The following is a 15,153-nucleotide window of genomic DNA, read 5'->3' as shown; positions in this document are numbered from 1 at the left end:
CGAAGTTGAAAGTAAAAGTTCTGCGTAAAGCACAAACTAATATGTTTTCAATCACATAAGATTTCGATATTCTTAGCTGTCTCCTAAAACCGTGAGGCTGGTAATGACTAGCAGGGCATGATCCCGATGCAAAATGTGGAACATGATTATACCTTGCTGCTTTCCTTCGTTAACTGCAGTGGCGGGACGCCGGTATCGTGTGCCCAAAGCAACTTGTCAATTTCCCCATTGTCACTGTATTCAAATACAGCTTTCCAGAAAGCTGGCCCTTGGTCTGATTCCACCCAGCGGCCACGTCTAGATAACTCGTTTCGCGGAAGTAGCCAAGTAAAGGTATCATCTTCATAGTGTTCAAGTTGGAACCTTTCTGAATCCAGCCCTTGCAGTCTCCAGTAAAGCTTGTTGTCCACCAAATCCACAACAATTTTAAACACATTAATGTTATCCCAGTAAGTACCAACATACTCCTCCAGTGCTCGTGGTGATGTTCCGTTCTTCCGAGCATTGTTTAGCTCCTCCACCAGCGCTGGATACCACTTCAAATTTTCAGCGACTGAGGTATGAGCTGCTTCGAGGTAATTGTTTCTCTCTGATTCTGGAACCCCGAGCACCTCTTCAAGGATGAGTTGGCCAACCCAGTCAGGAACATCATTTAGGGCCAAAGAGTTGGATAGAACAACAATAACATTGTTCGTGTCTGGAAGTAGAATCACGATTGAGAGGGCGCCAGGTAGGCTGCCCTGGTGAAAAAGGGCAAGCTGTGAGGGGACACCTTTCCCAACGGTAGGCATACCATTGGGCATTAGACCAGGATTGATTCCGATCTGACCTAGCCGGTTGGGAAGCTGGGCTCTGACCCATCCTAATGCGTATGATAGCTCGTTCCTAGAGGGTTGATCCATAGGGATTTTGGCGGAAGTGAGAAACGAAACTTGTCTGAAAGGGGAGTTTTCTGTTGCTTTTTCCCCGGTGGTGAACTGATCTTCAAAGCTAGTGGTGAACGTTTTGTATAGCTTCAACAGATCACGAACACAGGACCATGCGCCACCACTTGGTCCTCCAAACCAATTTTGGCCTCCCTTAGGGTGAGGAATCTGAGTGGCAGAGCCATCGTCAAGTGTATTGTAGCACTGAGTGACATTTCCGATGTCCGATGGTGGAGCCTTGAGGTAGGTTCGATCCAAGCCAAGGGGGTCGAGAATACGGCTCTGTACAAACTCAAACCACGAAACGCCACTGACTTCCTCGATGACATAACCTGCGAGATTATATCCAAGATTGTTATAGGACATTCCTGTCCGGAAGGGAAGAAGCCGCCGTTGTGAACTTATGTATTTCAGTCCATCCTTTTTCGAAATGAGGATGTTGTTCTCGGTACCGAGGACCACGTTACCAGCCCAAGCCATGCCTGATCGATGAGATAGGATGTCGGTTATAGTCAAGTGATTCTGCGTCGTCTCGTCTCTTGAATCAAAGAATGGAAGAACGTCTTTCACCAGTGTATCCCAGGTGAGTTTACCCTCGTCGACAAGAATCGCCATCGCAGAGGCAGTCAGAGCCTTTGTCAACGAGCACAAAGGAAATATTGTTTCATCAGTGACGGGTAGACCAGCTTCTTTGTCTCGGACACCAAAGCTTGACTCGTAAACTGTGCTTCCACTCGACATGACTGCCAGCGAGAGCCCTGGGGTTCCGCCGATGCGCATCAAATCTTCGATGGTGGAGCTTAGGCGATCCAGTCGTGCAGAGAGTTTTGCCATCTTGAATGCTCGGGATGCGATGGTCAGAGTGAGGTTTTCTAAGTTTAGATGATGTGGCAGAGTATGAGCGAAATGGATAAAATGGATATAATAGGTGCGGAGTAGAGGTCTGATAAGGCAAAGACCCCATTGCACTATATTGGACTAGTACGAGGTAGCATTGGGGGCCTATATATTACGCACTAAACCAAAGGGAGGACTTAAGCGATAAGGCTTTATTGAAAAGCCTGCAAAATGAATTTAGAAGTAGGCAGATTCTTATAAAGACTTCTATTTTGTTCTATTAGAAGGCCTATCTATGACGCGGAGAAATAGAGCGCAGCACGACAACTGGCTAGTCAGCAATAATAATAGCGGTTACTAAGTATCTACTGAAGTACCCACTGCCCGTTTCCCACCCTATCCTCTCAATAATTTTATATTGTAATAATTTGTCTGATAATTTTCAATGAAAAGATTTTGTCAGATTAATAAAATATCTCTTTTCGAATAGTCCAATATATATGGCTGTTGAGTGGCAAGTAATTGAAATCCAAATGTCAAGATAAATTGTCATTATATATACTGGCTCTCAGTTACAACCTTCCAATTGTAGAAAAGATAAAAAGTAATTCAAAATAGGTTACAATATAAATCCATTGAGAGAATAGGCTTCAAAGTCAGTCACTTTTGGTGAGAAAATGGGCAGTGGGTAGCTACTTAGTAGCAGGGACTGTATAAAGACTTGGAAGATCACTGGCATATAATGAAATCTGAGATGAGAGGTTATTGCATCTAATAATAGAGTTTGGTCTGATCCTTACTACTGAGATCCCATAGTACTTGAAGTATGATAGAGTATTGTATGTATACGCCCAGAAGACCAAGGTCTCTAGAAGAAGCGCCTGGCCACAATATCATACATATGGCAAACACGTTCCGAAGTCCCTCACAATATTCCTCGTTTACCTCTAGTCAACAATCTCGAAGTCACGTTCAGCCTCACCTTCCATATTCATCGAAGCCTTATCCAACTTCTCACTCTCTCATCTCTATCGATACATTCATCACATTGCATTCTCATCTGTATCGGCAATCCATCTACCTTCTCTCACTCTCATCTCTATCGATACACATTCATCACATTGTATTCTCATCTGTATTGGCATCCTCAACATGATGACCTTTCGCGCCAACCTTGTCCCAAACAAGACTACCTCGATCTTTGAGATAAAACCACCCGAAGACATCGAACAAGAAGACACCAGAAAGAAGTGCGAAGACTGTATCGATCCACCCCCCGAAGCCCAAACAGCCACTGATACCCCAGACCCAGACCTTACAATAACCAAGGAGATGTTCAACATATTCCGACAGAAGGGAAAAGACTACCAAGCCTGGATGGATTACCCAGACGACACCAATTGCCAAAGATCATGCATCGTTTCACCAAGCAAACTGAGATTGGAGGATCTATTACTGACCTCCGACGGCATGCCTCAATGGGAGATGTATGCCGATGCGTGGGTAGGTCCACCCGAGGAAATCGGTGATCCCCGTCTTCTCGGTCTTCCAATTGGTACATATTACCACAAGCTATGCATGCGCAGCCGCGGGCTCGAGAAATATGGTTCGGTGGGTTGGAATAAATACCACGGACGTGTGACGTACAGTGCTGTCTTCGCTGACAACAACGTGAGAGTTGACGGTCCTCAATGGTCTCAAATCGCCCAGGCTCACTATCAGCAGCTATTTGAGATTGATTCTCTAAAGTACGTTTTTCGGATTACAGTCGTCAATGATGAGACTCATCCTTTCGTGGATGAGGTACTTTATCCGAGATATGGGCTTGAGCTTGAAAGCGATAGTGAAGTGAGGACATGGCAATATGGGAGTGATGATTACCAGGAGATTATGGGGACTACGCTGGGGAAGGCTGTCGGGGCGCTAGTTTTGGGGGCTTTCCCTCGGGGTACGCGTCGCATTGATCTGATTCATACTTGGCAGTATGAGGGAGACTTGCAGATGAGATTTGATATCTCAGAGGTCCTAGGCCGAGCTCAATTGAGTGTCTAGCAGTCTGGTGTGTATCTACTTTTGTGCCTGTTCGTGGCTTTCATGTATTATATGCTCTCGGCGTTTTCTTTTTAGAATAATCAGAGCAAACAGTACATGCCTTAATACTTCTATTTTTTTTCGACTTCCATTCTAACAGTGAGGATTTTGGGATTGCTACAACACAAATTACTTGGAACTTCAAATAGTCAGAGCAAAGAGTAATATCATAAAGAGAACATGTGCATTTTGAATTAAATTTTAAACCACCATTGCGGCCTGGAAGGGAAAATTATTCTACGCAAAGCCCTGGAGATACTTTACGGTTAGTCAATTTTTCGACGTGGATTAGCACGCATGTCGCTGTTTATCGCCGGTTGAAGTTCAAGAAGCGAGACTATCAAAATCAGTTAGCATCACAACCACAACCCCAGAAAAAAAAAAGAGAGAAGATATCCACTTACCGCTAGGAACAAAATGGCCAGATTGGACACAATAAATGCAGCGAAGATACCCAGATCCCGCCACCGGTTATCGAAAGACATACTGAAGGTCGCGTAGAACTCCTCTCCAACCTTGAACGCACAGTACTTGCAAGCCTGCACCGCATCATCGACAATGTATCCCTTGCCACCGCGCTCAAAGAACGGCTGCATGTATTCGCCACATGTGAGATTGTCAGGGGCATTGAAAAGATTCAGCTCGGACTCTGCGCAAACAACGTCCCGACCTTGTAGCTCTGTCACGACCATTCCGCCGATCAGACGGGTGAATGGGTCGAGCTGGTACAGCCATGCGCGCCAGAAGCCTGGCATCTGCGGCTTGGGGATTGCAACGCCACAGAATAGAGAGAAGATAATCACAATGGGAGGGTTGAACTGAGAAGCGATGAAGCTGTTGGGTGTCAGAGCTGAGATCATCTGGCCCAGAGTCACGGAGAACATCTCTGTGATGAGGATTATGAGGAATTGGTAGCCGGCTCGATTGGACTTGGTATGGAATCCTGGGATGTAGTACAATGGGACGAAGAAACAGACGGCGCAGAGGAGACTGTAGGGAATTTCGGCGACGACTAGTGATAGTGCGAAGGCGAACTGGCTGTAGGTTTTGGATGCGGATTCGCGGTAGAAGATCAGACGGGCCATGTCGTATCGCGGTTGAACCATTTGGAGAATGATAGCTGGGAGGACGGTGACGTTGAAAATGACGAAAATGCGGTATTGCAGCGAGGATCGAGAGTCATCGAGGTTCAAGAATACAAGACCGGTGATGATGGAAATCACAACGTGCGTGTAAAGCCTGGTGAAACCGTAGTTTCTTGAGCGCCAGAATGACAGATTGGTTCGTCGACCGACTACCTTGATCTGGTGCCAGAGAGGCGAAGCGTACTCCCTGTCCACCTTATTCTCGTCATAGTTGTCCCGGACAGCCTGCGCACGAACCTCCTTGATCTGGATAATTTCCTGCTTGACTGCATCCAGTTCGGGAGAAGTGCGCCAAATGTCACCCCAGTCACGGTCTCCAATCCGACGTGTTTGGCCAGCGCCGATTGCATCCAGCATCCACTCAGCCACGTTAGAATTCGCAGGGCACTCGGCTCCATTGCGACGGAAGTAATCCAGGAGGATCTCGGAGTCAGTGCCAATGTCACCGTGGTAGATGCATTCACCTCCTTTTTGGAGTAGGAGCAGACGGTCGAAGCTTTCAAAGAGAGCGGCGTTCGGCTGATGGATGGTGCAGAGAATAGCCTGGCCTGATGCTGCAAGCTTTCGGAGGAAACGAACAATGTTCCAGGCAGATTGACCGTCCAGACCAGAAGTAGGCTCATCCAAAAACAGAAGTAGCTCAGGCTTCGCTGCCAATTCGACGCCAATTGTGACTCGCTTTCTTTCTTCGACTGACAGACCAGTTTCAGGTGTACCGATAATCGCATCTGCCAGATTCTCCAGCTCCAAGAGAGTGAGGATCTCTTCCACATAGGCGTACTTTTCCGATTGGGGTGTGTCGAATGACTGGCGCAGATCCGCGGAGAAACGCAGCGCTTCTCGTACCGTTTGCATGTCCTCGTGAACATCAAGTTGCTCCGCGTAGGATGTACCTCTTTGGAACGCGGTGCCTGGAGGCTTGCCATCGACGAAAATATCACCTGTGACCACACCAATGTTCTTCCTTGCCGCCAAAACGTCCAGCAGGGTTGTCTTTCCTGCGCCGGATGCTCCCATGAGTGCTGTCAACTTTCCAGGCTGAACATAACCGTAAACAGAGTTAAGAAGACGTCGGGTACCGGAGGGGACAGGCACTTCGTAAGAAACGTTCTCCCAGGTGAACACGGACTTGGAGGTAATATTGAGGTTTGATCCTGCATCAGGTTCGAGAGTTTTCGCCTGTCTGCTCGCTTTCTTCTTCATCAAAGCCTCATTTAATTCTTTCCGCTCTGCGTTTTCTTTCTGGTAGAAAGTGATGGTTTTGCCGCCTGCACCGAATTGAAGCGTTTCTCCGAAATATAAGTTAGAACAGAGGAAGCCAACAATCAGGGCAAGCATAATGCCAAAGTTTCGCCAAAGATCGCCATTCAGATAACTGAAAGTTTGTGCAAGGTAGTTTGAGCCAGGGATGATTGCCGACCCAGGTTCGCCTCCCGCTAGAGTGCAAGCCTGGTGCGCAATGTCGCCATAACCAGGTCCAGTTGGGACGAGTGAGTCTGTCGTACATGCCAGAGTAAGGTGTCTGAACTCGTTCACCATCAACGAAGCAAATCCAAGACCGAAGGGGTTGATGAAGTAAATCCATCGCAGCCACACCTGAGAGGCAGACCACTGGATAAGATAGCCGGACGTCAAGACGAAGAATGTGATGATAACGGATGCGAACTTGATGGCATAATCGAAGTCAGGACATAGACATCCAACAGTTCTGAAGAACACTGTCATGGTCACATAACCTTCGAGGATGATCAAAACAAATATAAAGAACGCCCCGGCATCAAGGACCAGTCCGCACATAAAGTAGACGATGATACTGAATACGAGAATCCTCGCGACGGCAAACGCAGTATCAACCAGGATCTGTGCAACGAAAAGTGCGCTGGGTCGGTAGAAGGTGAATGAACGGTGCTTGTTGACAATCGAGCGGCCCATCATTGTGGCTGCAAGTTCCGAGAATGCTTGGAAGCCATTGAACAGCAGACTGATGAACAAAAGACCTCCTCGAGTGAAGGCACCGGCACTGGTCTTTGGCTGATTGAGCCATACAGTACCCAAGATGATGGCAATACCAACAGAGGTAACCCAAGAGACAGTCAATGCAAACTTGTCTTGCCATTTGAGAAGGAACTGACGTTGCATCAAAGCCCAGGTCTGCAAGTAGAAGGGGATCGAGTATACAGATGAGTCAGAAGTAAACTTGCGCTTTGCCTCTTTGTTGGCGATCTCGAAATCATCGTAGATCTTCTTCTCCTTCTGAATCTGCTCGCGGTAGGCTTTCATTTCCTGGTCTAGCGTCTCACTGTAGACGGATTTGTCGAAGGCTTCGACGAGCGCTTGTGGCGTGGACGGTACATCGTCAGCGCTTCTTCCATCCTTGAACTCTCTCTCGAACGGATCAGTGCATCCTGTTAGGTAGTCGGGAGTGGTCTGACGAGGCTTTTCGCGGAAGCCGAGGCCCTCGAAATATGATCGTGCCTCGGATGCAGGACCGAAGAATACTTGACGGCCATTATCGATCACAAGGACCTTGTCGAACTGTTTATAGATGTTCTCGGACGCTTGGTAGAGTGAAACGAAGGTTGTTGTTTTGTATATGTTGGTCAAAATCCGCAGGGATTTGGCGAAATCGAGGGCAGTCGAGGCATCCAGACCGCGGGTGCTGTTATCCCAAGCCAACACAGTCGCAGATGTAATCATCATTTCTGCGATTGATACGCGACGCCTCTCACCTGCTCAAATTAGATATAAATTCCATAGAACCGTATACAGAACAGACTGCTCACCTCCAGATACACCACGAATAAACTGATTTCCGATCACAGTGTTGGCAGTATGTTCAATATTGAACATTTTCAGAAGCAAATTGGTCACTTTCTCTTTGAACTCGGCTTTTGACACACCCAATGGGCGCTTTCCAGGGGTCTTTGTGTCGAGGGCGAATCCAAGGGTTTGTTTCACGGTCAAGGTGGGTTGGTGAACATCGTCCTCTTGATTATACACCGCTTCTCCACGGTATCTTTTAGAGAACGCATCCGAGTCAAACGGACCGTAGAGGACTTCGCCGTCCACCCCGGTGTATCCAAACCGTTGGTTCGCGATCACCTTCAAGAAAGTCGTACAACCTGATCCGGGACGTCCAAGGACCAAGACCATCTCACCGGGCCGTGTGAGACCTCGGAAACCTTCCAAGATGTTGTACTCTTCGCCTTGCTTTCTCCATCCGAATAGGTCAATCAGTGTTCCTGGTAGATTGAGGAAATCGATGATTGCATCTGGGAATGTTTTGATGTATGTCTTGACACCGCCCATTCCACGAACTGTCAGGTTGTCCCAAATGACACCTAGGATGATGGTCAGTACGTATCTATTTTCTTTTGGATCAGTTTCTACTAACCGATGTGCTTATCTTTGATTCCAGCCGCTTCGGAAGCGGCACGATCGCCACGAAGAGTCGTCTCAAGATTCCATGAATCATCCGATGCTGTCGAGCCCTCGGCTTCGGCTTTCTCGATATCTTTAGCGGTAGCTGTCTTGGATACTCGTGATTCTTGTCTGGATAATCTGTGGGCCTGGTGCGAGATGTTGGAGAATTGTTTGCTCAATTCCGAAAAGTCCTTCTCGGCGGTCGTAACGTCGACACCGGTCTGGAAGGTGGTATTGGCCGGCGTGTTAGCGATGCGAATTTCTTCCAGCTGTCGTCCATAGCTGTTAGAGTCCAGCGTATCGACATCGGATTTGCTGCTAGTTTCCGCCATGGCCAGCTTGTGGTCCGACTCGTTTGATGTCATTGGAGATCTTTAGTGCCGAGGGCCGATCCCATATAAACTCCGAGCACGTCCACCACACCCCAAGAGAGCGTGTAGAATTATTGGTGTGTGAAATTATTGAATTACCTCCTGGACAGGTACCAACAAATAGAATATGGAATACTGTCAAGGTTTGAAACCCCTGAAACAAAAGTGTTAGAGAAAGGGAAAAAAAAGAAGCTAGAGGATAACGAAGAAGCTAAGCCCGAATGATCCTTGGCTTGAGTTAGGTAGCATCTAGATGAACGTACCCTCTCGGGGGCTAAGTTTTTACAGGGATGCAAATAGCGGTGTTGGGCTTCGGAATAAAATTACATCCAAGCGAAAACTCCAAAAGCTCAAACAAATGTGGGGGGGCGACCCTGTTCGGACGGCATATTCCGCGGTGGAGTGACCAGATTCGAAGATGCCAAGCAAACGGGGACCTAAATAGGTTTAAAGCGTAAAGAGTCAACATGACTCGTGATGATTATGATTATAAATTCAATCATCTTGCAGAAAGATCTTATTCTAGAGCAAAAGATATCTTGATCTGGGGTTGTGGAGAGCCAATTAGTGCCCTCCACTTTACGAGGTGCAGCCAACGACAAATGCATGGATTGAACATGGGTATACCCTGATACAAGAGTGGGGAGCCTGGCTTCCAACATTGTGTGGAGCATCTATTTACTCCATACCGAGTACGAACTATAGAGTACTATACTGTCCATGCATTCTAGTTTGGGAACATATGCCCTTTAAAGTATTTTACACTTGGGCAACCTAATAACCTTGAAATATCTTCTCCATTCGCAGATCAGAAAGAATCTGCAAATTACAAAATAATTATGGACCCCATTATGCCAAGCAACTCATATGGTTAGCACCGGGATATCTTCGGGTGACAATATTATATGCATCATTTCTCTGTTCAAGGGGACTGATATTGCGAGGAGATGACACGTCTAACCTGGCAAGCATTATTTGCTAATGATATACGGAGTAATTGATACTCTCTTGGCACAAGGGCGAAACATAATCCATGTCTTTGTTAGGTAGCATCCCCACGTGTAGATGGGCCACCTTGCATATTCGGAGTTTGTGGGCCAATCAATGGCGATATTTCCCCAGACCGTAAATATCTCGCTCTATATAGCGAGTACCGGTGTTCGGCGCTCACAATTTTCACAGGGCGCTGCTTTATGACCCTCAGATACTTAGGATATATTTGGACATAGACATTGATGCTCACCTTACAGCGTAAAAGAAAAAAAAAAGGGAAAATGGTGATCATGTGATATGTGGATCAATTACTGCCCACTTTGTTGTTAGTAACTGAAAATCTATTTGATATTGACAACCCCTCTCATTTTGATAATAAATCCCGACGGTTGAATGATACCCTCTTGCGTACTTGATCAATCGTAAATAGTTGCATGGCAATAGACGTTAAATCCAGTGCAGGTCGATAAAACCACCGCCATGATGCAACTGCTAATTTACCGATTTGGCGCCGATAGAGTATAAACTACCTTGCATTTGGCGGGGCTTCGTGCAATGACTCGAAGAGCAGGTCTGGACAATCGCCAAGATAAACAACATTTGCGAGTTGCCAATGGCACAATTGGCGCAGCGTGCCAGCACCGAGCCGCAGTAGTCAGCATAAATCAAAGCACTTTACGCACAAATCCCGCATCTCGAAGGGTGGGTAGAAGAAAGGAGAAGATGGATGCTGGTTTTCTGTAAACTACTGGTTTCAAATATATATATATATATATAGGCTACCACACTCGTCTCTCACCTTCCTTCACCATCTATCTATCTCCTTTCCAGCACCGCGAAACCATGGCAGACCATCAATACCAGTTTAATGTCCAGATGGGCTGCAGTGGGTGCTCCAGCACCATTAAGGAAGCTGTGGAATCCCTCAGCGGTGAGTCCCCTAGTGCTACTTTTATGTCACCATTGTAACTCTTAGGGAACTGACAACTTTATTGGCACGCTACAGGTGTGAAGAGCCACTCCATTTGCTTAGAAGAGCAGACCGTCTCCGTGTCAGCCGACCATTCTCTCCCCTACGAAATCGTGTTAGAGGCAATTAAGGCTAAGGGCAAGAATGTGCGCAGCGGGAAGGCGGACGGAGTGACTAAGGCTGTCTAAGACCAGAGGATACCAGTCACTGTTGGCTTTTTCCGGCAATTCTCGTACTATTGTATGGTACTTCTAGTCGGTTCAAGCTACATGGAAATCACGAGGGATGCAAATCACATCCGCTCGAACCTTGTCAGAGAGAGTCTGGAAACAGTTCTAATCAGCATCACCATCAGCACCAAGAGTCCCCTTGTTAGAACTACTCTTTTTGCAAACTAAAGTATTCAGTAGCCTTGATATACACTGTATTGTTCATCTCCCGAGCAACATTGGAACGAGATTGGCGCCATATTGATAATTCATTCCACAATCATTGGCAATCAAAGTCCCCTGAAACCACCACCATTAATGGCAGCTGTGCTTTCCCTTCCCCTCAACCATTCCCAGACGATTCACTTGCGCCCAAGCCAAGAATCCGACACATATTGAGATTCGCCATAACATTCTACGACTGAATCCTTCGCGTCGAACGCCCCAAATAAGGGTCAGGATAGATATCGCAAGAAAAACATTTCGCAGTTTCTCGATGCCAGCAGTGGCCACTGAACCCGCAAAAAGAAAATCCAGGACAGTCTAGCAATCAAAATCAACATATGCATTCGACAGCCTGTAAACGTGGAAAAAAAACATACCGGCAACCAACAACACGAAGACGAAAGTAATGCGGATCCCTCTGGTAGATATTTGACGACTAATTGAAAGGGTCTTTGTAGAATGAACCCTTCATGGTCTTGATTAGACTCGCATAATGGCTTTTCTGAGGATTTTTCTGAGGGGCAGTTGCGACATGACATGTTGAAAACGAAAATGCTGTACTATGATGCTCGGTCCATAGGTCTATAGATATATGGCTGCGTGATTTTCGCGTTAAGACCCACATTGTTTTTCCCCTGAGAGTGCCAAGACCGGCTAGTCCATATAGAAAGTAGCGTGGCATACAGTGCAAACAAGTCAAACATAGCAACCGAGGTTACTTGTCTACAGAATGGGAGCTTTCTACAACATACATATGGGTAATAGTGCGAACTAGACTCCACCGAGTTGGCATGACATATGTATCTTCACCACTCCCATCCTGTGTAAATTGGCGTGTTTAACGTTTATAACAGTGGCGGCACCAGTCACGCATCCCTGCAATGCGGCTCTGTCGGCCAAAAACATTAAAGCCTCCTAAGGCATTTTTCTGGGACCACTTTGGTACTCAACGCAGTCTACTTATTTGTATGTCCAAACACAGCAAAACCACTGTTTGCTTGCCTGCCTATGAGTCAGACCTCTCCCTTTGTCCCTATAGAGCTATATAAGGAGCTCTGTGGCAGTACGTAAATCCATCTTCTTCATCTATGCAGAACCAGTTCCACCGCTCTGCTACTACCCTTCCATTACAGTCAACCCTTCTTCTGCCTCAAGGTATTTGGTGGTTCCAAGACAACAATGGCCCCACTCAGGATCATGCTGCAGGGCACATCATCTATCACCTGCCAGGCAGAACGAGGTGACCTCAGCTTTATCGTCCAAGCGAGAGGCACAAGCCAAGACAGCGTGTCTAAAGAGGTGACTGAGGCATCCAACCAGGTTAACCAGCTTTTCAAAGAGCTGTCACCGAGAACGGAGACCGGCGAAATAATCTCAGGATAACCAGTGACCTCTTTCTCCTCTACAATGATACATACAGGATCTGAAAAACCACTGTATATGTCCGGCAGGCCTCAACCTATGGAGTACAGTGCTAGTCTGGTGCTCAATGCAGTCTTTCATGACTTCAATAAACTTAACGAAATTGTTGGAAAGCTGATTGCTTACCCCAATATCGAAATCAAGTGCCTTAATTGGCGTCTCACCGAGGCGACGAAAAAGGCCCTCAGTTCTGAATCCCGCCAGGAGGCAATGCGCAACGCCGTCCAGCAAGCAAACGACTATGTTAGCGTCATCGGACGAGAAGTCGTTGCGGTGTCACTCTGCGAGATGGCGGGTGGATCGGAGAATGTCTTCAGCTCTTAGCGATACAATCCACGAATGCATAACCCAACGCCAATACAGCAAATGACGCAAGCCCGTATTCTGCCTCAGTCGAACGCGGAGCCCATGTATCAATTTACTGACCCGGCTTTGAAGCTGAACCCCGATTCAGGTGCTTCTGACGCACTTAACTTGAGTCCGCAGTTGATTCGGTACACGAATCCTGTGCAGGTCGAATTTGACGCCGTAACCGGTCGACAGGACGCTTCCTAGGATATTTTACTGAAATCTTGAATTTACTTCATTAGTTTTTGATTCACCTCCCATAGCTTTGTATTAGTGATAAGGTAGGGAGTATCTAGAAATATCGTAACCACTAGAAGTAATCAAGTGTTGCGATGTCTCACATAAAGATGTACTAGTAATTATGCCCGGAGGATAATCGCTCTGCATCTGACGAGGGCAGGCTTTTGAGTATTTATTCACAGATTCCTGGCCAGGGGAGGAAGGATAATCGGGTAGGGCGTCCTGTGCTTTAGCCCGTGCTCTATACCACTCCATGGTCAAAAGCAGCATAGTGGGAGCACTAGAAATGAAGTGATAGATATCTCAAGCAGCTTCAATGCCCGTGCATATGTTCATGGGGATACACGAAAAGATAACAATGATGAAAATTACGACCGTTGCTCAACATGACAGTCGCCCTACAGACACGTCTGTAAATATTATGAAGCGCTGTATAGAAATGAGGCGACACGTTACGTCACCTGGCCCTTTGACCGGTGAAACCATCTGTTGGATTCCTGGCCCATGAAACCAAACATGGGGGATAGTTAGTTAACTAGGACCAGACAGCTAGCTAGCTATCTCCCCGTCTTATTTGCTTTTTATCTGTCTCTTTGGACTTCGCCCATAATACAACCCGGTCTTTCTCAATATCTTCCCAGCATAGCCTTCCCAATACCGTAGGACCAGAACCCCTTGGAAGTATACATTTGCTTAGTTTGTAAATCTCTGAAATATGATTTAATATGATGATTTCTGAGACCTTGTGCTTAATATAGAGGAATGATGAATGCAGTATAATACTGTTAGCATTCTAAGGCTAGGCCATCCCCTGAAGGGAGCCGTCCGCATGATGTTGTCCTAAACGACCTACCCCATGACACTGAAGTATATTTGGTCAGAATCTGAAACTGTTGTTTTAGAGAATTTGTCAATTGATTGGTGCGGATGCTGCGCTCCGGGGTGCCAACTCTATCACTATCGTCAGACCTATTTCAATTTCTAGAGCAAGAGAGTAAGAGAGTAAGAGAGCATGAGAGCATGAGAACATGAGAGCATGAGAGAATATTATCTATATTAGCCTTGACTATGAGAACATCAAATAATTTATCCCCCGGGTATAGATCTGTCCATTTTGTGAGATCCCACTAGGTAGTTGAGATCATGAAACAACAAAATGTCATGTATTGTGGGTGATGGTAGTTGTGCAAGAGGAAAGGTAGGAACTAGACTACTACAAATGTAGGGACACATCATGCGACCGAATAGAGATCCCGAAACATGTACATATATGTATTGTACAAAATACTAGGAAATACTGTGTTGGCTGTGCTGTTGCTCCCAAGTGATATTAACATCCACCGTCTTTGCGATTCCATCCCGCCCTGGCCCCGCTCCATCGTCACTTTCATTGGCATTAACAGAAGTCCTAAAAGTCCCAATCTCAATTTCCTCGCCACGTGCACCCGAGAAGAAATTCTGCGTACTTCCAGAGGCCTCGTGATTCATATATGTGCGATTCGTCGTACGTTGTTGGCTTGCTGTTCTATTCCTGTGCGATGAGGTGAAAGGCAAAGTGCTGGACTTATCGCTTGCAAACAAGTGGCGCACGGAAGAAACCACTAGCGAACGAAGGCAAGGGACAGAGGCGGAGATTATAACGAGGTAGCATTCGATCATACCCCAGCAGGTAAGTTGAATTGCCTTAGCTGCACTAGCCCAGGTCAAGATTTGTCCAAGATATATAGTCTTCATTATAGCACCGACTGTTGCTCTATATAGGTAAAGGTATCCTCGTTAGTAAGTTAGGGTAGATAGGGGGTCTTGTAACTATATGAAGGGAGGTACATACACAAGACCCAAACTTGTGAGTATCATAAGGCTCCACTTGATGATCGGCTTTAACTTGAGATCCCAGAAGATATAACACGGAAAGACTGCTAGTAGTAAATCCGCGGAGGAGTTACAGACTAT

At 46.5% G+C, this 15,153-nt stretch overlaps 5 protein-coding genes across 5 annotated transcripts; 3 read left to right on the top strand and 2 right to left on the bottom strand.

The window, feature by feature from the left end:
* Positions 1–146: 146 nt before the first annotated feature.
* PGRI_060520 (Beta-lactamase-related protein) lies at positions 147–1,760 on the bottom strand (the record flags this gene model as incomplete). The annotated part of the gene is made up of 1 exon (XM_040793766.1): positions 147–1,760. The coding sequence occupies one exon, from the start codon at positions 1,758–1,760 to the stop codon at positions 147–149; it is 1,614 nt and encodes a 537-aa protein (XP_040648621.1).
* A 1,155-nt stretch (positions 1,761–2,915) lies between these two features.
* Positions 2,916–3,815, top strand: PGRI_060510 (uncharacterized protein; the record flags this gene model as incomplete). The annotated part of the gene is made up of 1 exon (XM_040793765.1): positions 2,916–3,815. One exon carries the CDS (start codon positions 2,916–2,918, stop codon positions 3,813–3,815), a length of 900 nt encoding a protein of 299 aa, XP_040648620.1.
* Positions 3,816–4,161: 346 nt separating this feature from the next.
* Positions 4,162–8,787, bottom strand: PGRI_060500 (putative ABC transporter; the record flags this gene model as incomplete). Its single annotated transcript, XM_040793764.1, has 4 exons — positions 4,162–4,191; positions 4,259–7,728; positions 7,783–8,340; positions 8,394–8,787. The coding sequence occupies 4 exons, from the start codon at positions 8,785–8,787 to the stop codon at positions 4,162–4,164; spliced, it is 4,452 nt and encodes a 1,483-aa protein (XP_040648619.1).
* A 1,842-nt stretch (positions 8,788–10,629) lies between these two features.
* PGRI_060490 (heavy-metal-associated domain-containing protein) lies at positions 10,630–10,944 on the top strand (the record flags this gene model as incomplete). Its single annotated transcript, XM_040793763.1, has 2 exons — positions 10,630–10,717; positions 10,793–10,944. 2 exons carry the CDS (start codon positions 10,630–10,632, stop codon positions 10,942–10,944), a joined length of 240 nt encoding a protein of 79 aa, XP_040648618.1.
* Positions 10,945–12,651: 1,707 nt separating this feature from the next.
* On the top strand, positions 12,652–13,167 carry PGRI_060480 (SIMPL domain-containing protein; the record flags this gene model as incomplete). The annotated part of the gene is made up of 2 exons (XM_040793762.1): positions 12,652–12,921; positions 12,976–13,167. The coding sequence occupies 2 exons, from the start codon at positions 12,652–12,654 to the stop codon at positions 13,165–13,167; spliced, it is 462 nt and encodes a 153-aa protein (XP_040648617.1).
* Between the last annotated feature and the right edge of the window lie 1,986 nt (positions 13,168–15,153).

The sequence above is a fragment of the Penicillium griseofulvum genome, assembly GCF_001561935.1.
Source record: "Penicillium griseofulvum strain PG3 chromosome Unknown contig_95, whole genome shotgun sequence".
In the NCBI taxonomy this organism is placed as follows: domain Eukaryota; kingdom Fungi; phylum Ascomycota; class Eurotiomycetes; order Eurotiales; family Aspergillaceae; genus Penicillium; species Penicillium griseofulvum.
Note: the sequence above shows the minus strand (reverse complement) of the source record. Positions and strands in the feature narration are given on the sequence as shown.